This window comes from Perca flavescens, chromosome 9 (assembly GCF_004354835.1).
Source record: "Perca flavescens isolate YP-PL-M2 chromosome 9, PFLA_1.0, whole genome shotgun sequence".
Lineage (NCBI taxonomy): Eukaryota > Metazoa > Chordata > Actinopteri > Perciformes > Percidae > Perca > Perca flavescens.
This window is the reverse complement of record NC_041339.1, coordinates 19,656,606-19,667,950: the sequence shown is the minus strand read 5'-3', so window position 1 is coordinate 19,667,950 and position 11,345 is coordinate 19,656,606. Positions and strand designations below refer to the sequence as shown.

The window sequence follows — 11,345 nt, the reverse complement described above, 5'->3', positions numbered from 1 at the left end:
TAAAATGTATCATTTTGCAGATTAGCAACCAATCAAAATACAAATTTAAAAACTGTGACAACTGCAATGAAACATTTGGTTAAATTATGTTAAAGCTTGTTAAAGGCCTGCATTTAAAAATTATATTAAACAACATTAAAATAATATTGGACAGCATGAAGTTCTGTCTTTTCAATTAAAAGTGGTTCTATATTAACCTTTTACAGATTCTGTGTGACAGCTGTTGCCAGTGGTTTCATGCTCAGTGCCTACAGATGGACAACAGCACAGCTTGATGCTGTGAAGACAGGTGATTGGGATTGCCACATACAGTATGTGCTGTGTTTTTTTTTTTTACACTACTAGTGGTCCTCTAGCTAACAGTGTTGTAAATACAGTGTATGTGGAAAAGGGAGTGTGTTCCTTTGGTATAAAGTATCCAAGGTACATGGAGTAAGCAGCTTAAAATAAAGTGCTGTTGACTTTGTAAGTGTTAATGTCAAAGTTATCAAAAACTTAACTTCCAGGTGAAGTGCTTCACATTAAGAAGCCTCCAAAAATGTTTTCCCATTGTGTCAGAATTTATCTAACATCTTCCTGCATCGGGGGCTCTGTTCCTTAAACATCATGCTGTCACAGTGCTGTTGCTCTGTTGTTTAAGTTCTGAATTTCATGACTTTTGTAGCTGTCATTACTATTGAAATTATTCAGAGTCATTGTTCTTATAAAGTTCTAACAGTAATATTTTAATAAATTTTTTCTAATGTTTGTATTTTGTATTGTACCCTAACTACTAACCCATGATAAATAACCATACACTGGAATACAGCATAAATCAAGTGGTTTTCCTGTAGTGCTGGCAATGTTAAAGAAAGGTATAGAAGGAAAGAAATGTGTAACAGTAGGGACTTGTATACTACAAAGAAGGTAATGTACTATTACAAGATTCAGTTTCTGAGTGAAATGTCCTACCACCAATCTACCATGTTGGTGGCAGTGGTGAATAAACACAGTAATTTAAACATTAGCCTACACGTAATAAAGATTTTCAATATAGGCCTGGTATAACAACAACAGTGCCAATGCCAAGAACCCTAACCCTAGACTAGAGGGGGAGGCGGCCATTCCTTATTTCCCACACCCCTACTTCTGGCGCACTTGCTCGGACCACACAAGCAATGTCTTTTTTCAAAAACTCAAGTTTCAGAATTACCATAAAATGTATGGTATAAATGTGAGACCTTTACTTTGAAAAATCTCCAAAATGATACAGTAAAATTGTTAGATTTTCAGTATGGGTGTAGTCAGAGATGTCCTGTACTCAAATATATCAGTCATTGCCTGGAATTATGGAGCAAAGTCTTTTTATAGGACCTCCAGTTTCAGATTTTAGTCATTTTACTGTAGAAATGTGGAACATTTACTTAGTAAAATCTCCAACATTATACAGTAAAAATGTTTGATTTTCAGTAAGGGTGTAGTCAGAGATGTCCTTAACTGAAATATATCAGTCATTGTCTGGAATTATGGAGCAAAGTCTTTCTATAGCCCCTCAAGTTTCAGTTTGAGGTCATTTTCCAATAGAAATGTGAGACTTTACTTCACAAAATCTCTTCTGGTGAATGTAATCCATTAATCTCGTTTAATAGGCTACTTTGTATTAACACCTTATTTTGAAAACCGGTAGTAGTCCCATGTGTATCATTTCGCTAACTTCGCTAGTCAGTCCATCGCTTAGGCTACTTGTTTTATATCTATGCTTACTCGGTCTGCCACGCTTACCAGTATAAGAGTAGCCTACACTACAATTTTAGTGTCGGCTAATTTGACCACGGAGATCCGAGTGTTGGCCGGCTTGACCTTAGTGCTTCACTGGCACTGTTCAGGGTCTACCTACTCTCTGCCTCCTCTGTTTCTCTCACACACCCACTTTTCATCAAGCAAGCATGATGGGGGCGAAGCCCCACCCTCTGATTTGTCTTTTACAATATAGGGCGTGTGTTTGATTGAATCCATGGCATGGATGTGTGAGCTGTGCTTCATCTAAGTGGATCCATATGTATTTAAACCAGGAATTTGTGTTGGAGGTGTATGTGACTTTTTGTTTTGGGTGTTTCACATTTAACGATAAGCTGCTATATCTTTGTTATGACATCTCTGGTATGCTTGTAAGAAGATGGTTTAGGCACTTGGCAGTTTTTAGACATTCCAGGGTTATAATTGGTAATTACAGATTGCAAGATGATCAAAAAAACAACCAAACAACTTGCAAATATCTGTTCAGTCTTACTTGTGTACAGTGGTGTAGTCTAATGTATTGTAGTGGGTATACTGTACTGTATATTTATAGGCCAGGATGGGGGGCCATAGTGGGGTTCTGGGTATCCTCCCTCAGGAAAATTTTGAGTGTCAAAGACTTCATTTCCTGCACCAATTTACAGTGGAAATATCTTAAATTAGCCTATGGAAAGAAAAAAACAGATGACAATTCAAAATATATCAAAATAATAATGCAAAGTATGTTGCTACGTGTCATTGCGCCTTTTTAAGTGGGCATATGGAAATCCTGGAGCTTTTTTAGTGAGTATACTGTGTAGTAATCAAGCAGTTTGGCAGAAAACATTAGCCTACATTACAAAAATGTTATTTGTTTAGGGAACAGAGTTTTACAATTTGGTTTTTCTTAACTTGTTCATGTAAATTCATTGGCATTTCATTTTGGTGCTAAAATGTGAAGTGGCATTTCTTCAATAAATCAGTGGGGGAAAAAGTGTTCTGCTGCGTTTAATATTCCTGAGCTGCCATTAGTGAATCCATCTGTTTGTACAATTAAACTAACAAATGAACTCCTCACCACAGAAAACAGATAATGAGGGTGGAGTTAACGTATAGAAGTCAGTTGCTGCAGCGCCCAAAAATCACACTGGACACATGGTGGCTTTAAGGTTTACTGTTAAGATACTGGAAGATGCATAGAAGGGAATGTATTATCTTCTCAAAAAGGGCATACTAGTCATATATATTCTTCAACAAAGTCATCATGACCTCTTGTTATCATTGAGTAACATTCTGGGATGCAGGAGATACACCATATGCACTGTTAGCTAATACATTGATGGTGAAACAGTGAAATAGAGGAAGTTCAAGTTCTGTGTTCTTATCTGAGTGAGATCAAAAGGTCAGCAGTGAGCACACAGATGAATAAACGTGTAATATGGCAGTAAAAAGTACTTTATTTCTCCCTGTTTGACAAAAAAGAGTTAAAATCACTGAATTTGCAATTAGATGAGTTACAGATTGAAGGTAGTAATATAGCACTATTGATGAGTTTACAAGACCTACAGTAAAAACTCCACCTGGTAATAATGAGTGTATGTTTTCCCTAAAATATTAGAAAAATGAATAATTACATAGCTAAATCAGGCATGACTAAAGTTAGAGGTTTTATGACAAAACAACTCTGTTTAGATGAGCAAGTTGGAGATAAAAGAGAAACACATTACAATGTTGTCTTGGGCAAAATGTTAGGCTAAAATTATATTTTGTTAACGTCAAAATGCTTTCTAACAGTTCATTATTGGACTTAAGAGGAGTATTGCTCTACTCTACAACCAAGAGTCGGCCAAGACCAGAGCTACCAATGGGCTGTGGAGTACATGCCCTAAATACTCCACCGGTTTTCCACTGTGCTCAAACATTCCCTGTGACCCCTGCAGTATGATTTCCTCTTTCCATGCTTACCCTGTGTGTGTGTGTGTGTCCACTGATGTGTGAGCTCAGCATACTGAAAGGGCCTATTCACCCGTTGCCATAGCAATGAACTTGGGTGCCGTTCATCAATTTGTCCTCTTTTGTTTGTGGTTTGTTTTAAAGTCCAATCACTTCTCGTGGAATTTGTGGCATCCATTGTCATTTTGTGCAGGTTTAAAAGCTTTGAAAGCTTTTTCGACCAGCAGTTGAACATTTCACCTCAAAAGAATAATATTATTATTATAATTAAAAACATTTGTATGAAAACTTAACGATACAATAATAGAGCAACTATGTTTTTTTCAATCCTTTTCTAGGCTATATTGTAAGTTATTTTAAGTGATCAGGGACCACTCCAAAAAAGGGAGTCATAACTGCACATTGCACATTGTTGTGGTTCAGTTTTTATAATGGAGGCTTGTGAAATTACAGGGGCACTGTTTAGTCATCTCAACAGCTACTCTGCTCCACAACCTTCTGACTGATGTTGTACTTCCTGGTGTCCAAGACATGATTCATTTTGGAAAAGCACATTCCTCCCTTGTTTTCATCTAAGGAAAAGAAACTGTTGTTGTTTTTGATGTTTATATATGCGGCTATCTAGTGCCTGGCACAAGTTTATAAAACAACCAGTCTTGTAAGTACTTGAAAGCAATACTTGAGTAAAAGTACAAGTATCTTACCAGAAAAAAACTTTGGTAGAAGTTAAATTCACCTTTTAGAATATTACTTGAGTAAAAGTTTTTCTTCTTTTCTTTCTCTATTTCCTGTACTTAAGTATCAAAAGTAATTTTCTGATATTAAATGTACTTAAGAATTAAGTAAAAAAAATTTGATTCTGAACTTTATTGTGGCTTCCTTAGTAAAGCATAACTCCAGGGTTTCCTCACCTTCTTAAACATCATGTAGAGTAACATTTGCCATAATGAAGTAAAGTACAAATAGGTGAAACTACTACTTAAGTACAGTAACAAAGTATACTATACTATACTATACTTACTTACAACAAAGCATTTGTACTTTGTTACTTGTACTTTGTTACATTACAACACTGGAAACAACACGTTTCAAATATTCTTTGACACTGATTTATTGGTGCATATATTCAGGTATGTGATCACAGGAGTGGACCAGAACACACTGCAATGTTGGAACAGGTTGCATAATTTTTAATTTGACTGATTTAGTTATATATATATATATATATATATATATATATATATATATATATATATATATATATATATATATATATATATATATATATATATATATATATATATATATATATATATATATATATATATATATATATATATATATATATATATATATATAAACTTACATCAGCATAGCTGTTTTTGAAAATTGCATACTGTATTATAAATTCTGTACTGTATTATATAATATCAAATACAGTATATATATATAATACATATGATGGAAAACAAATGACTTGTGATCACTTTTGACTACATTGTCTTGACCTTTGCTCAATGAAGATTAACATTTCACTGTACATAGGAAAACAGAAAAATAAATGTGTAAAACATACAAATACTGTTAGACATTAGTACATATCACATTTTGCATGCAATCTTAAGGAGATAGCAAAGAAAGGATGACTGAAAGAAAGTTTTATTTCATATGTTTATTTTAAAGATTAAATGTTTGGTCTATGAAAAAGACCTGAAAAATGCTCACGATAACCTCCAAAAGCCCAAAGTGACGTCTTCCAATTGCCTGGTTTGTCTGACCAACAGTCCAAAACACACAGCTATTTGATTTACTATCATATAAGACAAAGAAAAGCAGCAAATCTTTACATTTGACAAGCTGATTGAGAAACTAATTGATCAATTCTCAAAATAGTTCCTGATTCATTTTCTTTTGATTGGCTAATTGAATAAGTAACCAATCCTTAAAGCTTTACATAAATTATATAAAATTATGAACAAAGAAAACAATATAAGCTTACATCAGCAAAGCTGTTTTTGAAGCTTGCATGCTGTATTATATATACTGTACTGTATTATATAATATTAAAAACTATATTATCGTACAGAGATTCTTTGCTATCTTAAAATACCTTCATCTTAAATTTTGTCACAATATTTTAAATTCCATATTCCAAGTCTGACTGCCTTATAGAAACACTTGAAGATACAACCACGTCTAGAAAATCTACACCTAATAGGGATCTTTTATAAAGTACAACCCTTGGAAAAGGACTTTTATCTTGGTCTGTTGTGCACCAGGCCTGATAACATGTTTTGTTACACTGGAGGATGTGCACGCTCCGCCTTCAGCTTATCCATGAGGCGACACATGCAAAACATGGCACCAAGAATGAGGAACAAGCCTGTGGCCACCAGAAGGATGTGAGTAAACATGAGGAGCCCAGTCAAAGCCTCATCTGAGGGCAGAAACCACACGTACACCCAGCCGTTGTGAAGTTTGTGGTGAACAAACTCGGGCCCCTGTTCAACCACCAATGTGTCATAGAAAGGACGGGACATGTAATCAGACAAGGCAATCTCATTGATGAGATGGAACTTCTCGTTAGGCCGGGTGGTGGTGGTGGTGGGAGTTTGGAGAGTTGTTGGTAGGATGGTGGTATGTAAGGTAGATGGTTTTATAGTTGGAGTGGTTGTTGGTGTTGTGACTTGTTGGGTAGCTCCATGAGTGGGGGTTGATGTTGTTGTATGCGGTGTGGTTTCTGAAGCTACAACTGATGTTTGTCTGCTGATTGTAATAGTGTGGAATGGTTTTGTTGGCTCGTGTATAGAAAGATATCTTGGTTGGACTATCCCAGCATCGCAAAAGTTTAACTCCTCATCACGCAGGGAATCAATGGTACGGAGCTGTTGGTGCACTGGACTCTGACACATCACATCCTGTCTGTCAAGAACCACATGTTCATTATGTCTTATCCATTTTGCAATACCTCTGATACTACAAGTACAGTCCCAGGGGTTGCCACTCAGAGTAAGAGCCTTCAAAGCTGTCTTAAGGTGGTTATTGTTCAAATCAACTGACAAAACCCCTCCGATGCCCTGAAAGATGTTTTCTGGTAGGCTCTGCAGCTTATTGTCATTAAGAAGCAGCATGCCCAGTGTGGTTAGTCCGGAAAACAGTTGAGGATGTAGATAATGGAGGTCGTTGGATTTCAATGAGAGCTTCTTAAGCTTGGGAATGCAGCAGAAGAGGTCTGAGGGCAACTCCCTCAGCTTGTCATTAAAATGAAGGTTAAGGCTCCGGAGCCCAGACATGTTTGCAAACAAATTCCCAGGAACAGTGGTGAGGTTAGTGGCATACAGATAAAAGTCTGTCATGTCAGGCATGTGACCCATCAGCTGGTCTGGTAGAGATAATAACGGGTTGTTGTAAATGGTAAGCTTGCTCAGCTTTGGCATGTTGTAGAAGCTCTTTGCCGGGATAGCTTGAAGCCGGTTAGAGGAAAGGGTCAGTATTGTTAAGTTCCTCAGTGACCAGAACACCTGAGGTGGAAGGCTGGTGATCTGGTTATGATGGATTTTTAGCTCCACAAGGTTGACAAGTTCATCAAAAATCCCAGCTTCTAGCACTTCTAGCTCATTGTTATAGATCATAAGCTTGCGAAGACTAGTCAAGTTGTGAAATATAGTTGGTGGAAGTTTCTTTATGGAGTTCCTGCCAAGGTTCAGAAATTGAAGTTGGGTCAGTCCATCAAAAACATTTGAAGAAGGACTACTAAGTTTGTTCCAGCTCAGGTCCAGATCCAGCAACCTGACAAGTCCTTCAAACATATCCGGAGCAATGGTCTCCAACTGGTTCCCGTCTAAATGCAGCTGCTCCAGAGTGATCAGTGGACTGAAAACCCGAGCAGGGAGGGTAGAGAGATCATTGGACGACAGCTTGACAGACTTAAGCTGTGGAGCAACATGGAAGGCGCTGGGATGGATAGTGTGCAAATGGCTGTGAGTCAGACTGAAACGCAACAGGAGGTCCATGTTTGCCAAGCTCTGCTCATTTATGACGTTCATGTTTGTGTCATTAAGCTGCAGCAGGTATGTGTGGACAGGCAGCTGCTTTGGTATATCTGTGATGGTGTCTCCAACACACTTGACAGGACCTTTAAAATAACACTGGCAACTTCTGGGGCAGAGCATATTGCAACTGAGGTGTGGCAGTGTGAAGAGGAAAAGTATCGTCCTCAAGGTGCCTGCAAAGTTGAAATAAAGACACATTTGACAAATTAGATTAAATCTAAAATGAAGTCTCTTTAAACCCCCCTCAAGTAGCAGTATATACTGTAGTAAAGGTCTTTCACTGTTAATTAAAAAGGCCAAAGATTTTCTTCAACTCAGATTTGATCTGTTTTCAAATCAAATTCAATTCTTTTTTTTCAGGCATTTTTAGGTCTTCATTTTGACAGGACAGCTGAAGACATGAAAGGGGAGAGAGAAGGGGAATGACATGCAGCAAAGGGCTGCAGGTCGGAGTCAAACCAGGGACTGCTGCATCGAGGAGTAAATCTCTGTATATGGGTGCCCGCTCTACCAACTGAGCTATCCGGGCACCCTGGAATTCAAGTCTTGACATAGTTCTCAAAGAATAATTATAAAACAATAAAGAAAAAACATTTAGGATATGTTCGCTTCTCTTTAATAAGAGTAAAAGACCTGATCCTATCCTGACTTGGGATAAAAACCAAAACAAGTTAAATATTCTACCAACCTCTGAAGTGAGAATCCATCATTGTTCGTTTGGTGTTATGATCATGTCGCTGTGATCTGTGCTGCTCTTTCAGGGCTGTCTTAAAGAGCTGGGCACCCTGTCTATCAAGTTACCCTGCCCTCTGCTCTACCAAAATGCCCGCCCAAAAACTACACTACACATCCTTCATGCTGCACAGCCATTGACCTTAGCCCCCTATCTCACCAACCGTGGACGTGGAATAATGTGACGATATTGAATATAGGCGATGACTTATTTAGATAGGCTTATTTCACTTGACCCATGTTTTACTGGACATATTAGTATTGGAAATTCTAAAATAAGCGACACTACAGGCAAAAACATTTTTCAATTTTAAGGGTTTTGGGCTATTTTGCTTACATAAACTGTATGTCTTATTTCAGGCTAGTGGGAAAAAACATCCAAAATACACTTTTAGGTGTTATTTTACTACATTTTGTCTATTTGCGCCTGTATATTTCTCCTAAATTCACCTCATTTGCATATTTAAACATAAAACAGTTTCATGGTGATATGTGTTAGTTAAAATAGTTTCCCTATTCTCCTGTAGTGTCTCCCCTTAATATTGGACCCATTATAAACGTATTGTAGCGTTACAATTATTCTCTTTTTATGTTTTGTGCTTTAACTAACTTACAGTATTTGTAATTGGCAGTTTACTACTGCTGCCCCAGAAAGGGGAATGCTGAGTTGCCTTTCACATGTTTTCTTTCCTTATGTGCTATGTTTTTGGGGGAGTTTTTTCCTTCTTTGGTTGTCTTAGGTGTCAGATATGGTTAAGCCTTTTGTACATACTATTATTCACTCTTGTGTGAGTGACACAGAGGATGCTGTCTCATTTCCTGTAGACTTATCTCCATGGTCTGACTCCACTCTGCCTGCGCTCCATTTTATGGACTGAACTGAAACAGATAACACCAATTTCTGTATTGAGTCAGTTAGGTTGTTTTGTGTCTTATGCCTGTAGTGTGACAGGGCAGTTGTATGAACACTGTCACTTTTGTTTTAGATTTGTATAGATTTGACACATACAGGTTCTTCTTCAGTGTGTCACCTCTCAAAATGTTGCGTATGTGTAGAGAGAGAAAGAAAGTGTTCTGCTAGTGTTTGTGATTCATGGGCCTCTCACTGGCAGTCACAGTTAAACTGAGTTCCAGGCAGTGATGATGTACTGGTGAGTTACTCTGATACCAGCAGATGCATGATGTGTGTTGAGTATTACACCCCTTGAATTTAGGGGCAAAATAATCATGTCAGCAATGTACAAAAAATAAATTGAAATGTTAACTTGGGAAAGATTTTTCAATCAGAATAATTTGAAATTAATTGCGGATTAGTTTGATCAAGTTATGTTTTTCTTGTTTTTTTCAGTGGCTTTAAAGTCCTCCGAGAGCAGGTAGTGATGATGGAGACAATGAGTGAGTTTGTGTTGCTGTAAGATGCTGAACTGGGATAGAAAACATGAATATAGTCCTGTATATGAAAGAAATAGTTAAAAATAGAACCCAGCGATAATTATGTGATATGGAAAGTTTTGGTCAGTTTATTTTTATTTTTCCAATTACATCTTACTGGCTATTATCTTACCACATGACACGCAGGAGCAGATACAGTGCCAAACATAATGAATGAATTATACTGAACGACTGCAAAATACAAAATGCAAAACAGAAAATAAGATTATTTGTGTATGCCTATATGTAATGAACTGCCACAGAGTAATCTATTGTACCATGGATTGGTTCTTTGTTTCTTTCCCTTCACTATTTGAAATTAAAAAAGGACTATTTGGACATTTACTTCAGAAGTGCTCACTGATCAAATTATTTTTGCCTTCTTACACAGAAGAATGTGTTATCATCCCTTTACTGTAGATATTTTGTCGTACCATATTTCCCATGTTTACTCGTGTGCATGTGGCTATTTGTGTGTGCAATCAAAAGTCAACACTTTCTTTGATGCTGCTGTGAATGTAGCTGAGCGTCACATTTAGTCTGGTTTCCCTGAAACCTCTTCTGGTCATCATTCTCTGTGTGATCCCATTATTTAGACTAAGCCTGTGACTCAGCTTTGTCACCCTCTTCCAAAAGACCCAGACAAATGAACTTGACTAATAATTCAGTAATTCACACGCTCACCGCAGATGTGCAACATGTGCCACATTCCTTTACATAGGCGTTTATTTCCACTGTTTAGTTGACATCTGAAGTAAATAAATAATAAAAGTAGGTATGACGGTTAAGAGTATTTATGTTGTTCAGTTATATGTTTTCTTTTGATGGGAAAGTGATGCAAATAATTGTCTCCGTTTCCAAACCTCTAAACACAGTCAATTGAGTGACCAGGTTATATTCAGTCATTTTCTCTGAGGATTAAAAGAAAAAAATACAGATTTACATATAATTTTATTTATTTTGTAAAATTAACAGCAGTACATTTCTAAAAGCAGTGGTAGATGTGATGTTTGTTGGCAGCGGTACAAAAAAGGTTATGCCCAATACTGCCACAAGAGAGCAACATAAACACAAGCAGTAGGCAAATAAAATCCCTGCGAAAATAATATATCTTTGCAGTCAAGTACATTTAGTCATATCTGACCCTCAAGTATTTCTAGGGAGTAGCTGATTATTTACAGATTAAAGATGTACAGCCGCAGTCCTTAGATCTCTCATGAGAGCACCTCAGTGCGGAGTTAATGTTTATTAATGACTTTAAATATGGTACAACTCTATATTGCTGGGATAAATACAGTGTGATATTACTGGTGTTTTGAGTCTTAAGGCTATGTTGGGCTTTGCAGCTAGTGGTCCTCCTGCTCTTGCATCCGTGTCAGACGCAGTACTTCCAGAAGCAAGCTGCAGATGAAAGGAGACAAA

At 37.1% G+C, this 11,345-nt stretch overlaps 1 protein-coding gene across 1 annotated transcript; it reads right to left on the bottom strand.

Annotated features, from left to right (window-relative positions):
* Nucleotides 1-6,005: 6,005 nt before the first annotated feature.
* On the bottom strand, nucleotides 6,006-7,880 carry LOC114561651 (platelet glycoprotein V-like). Its single transcript, XM_028587720.1, has one exon. The coding sequence runs from the start codon at nucleotides 7,878-7,880 to the stop codon at nucleotides 6,006-6,008; it is 1,875 nt and encodes a 624-aa protein (XP_028443521.1).
* Between the last annotated feature and the right edge of the window lie 3,465 nt (nucleotides 7,881-11,345).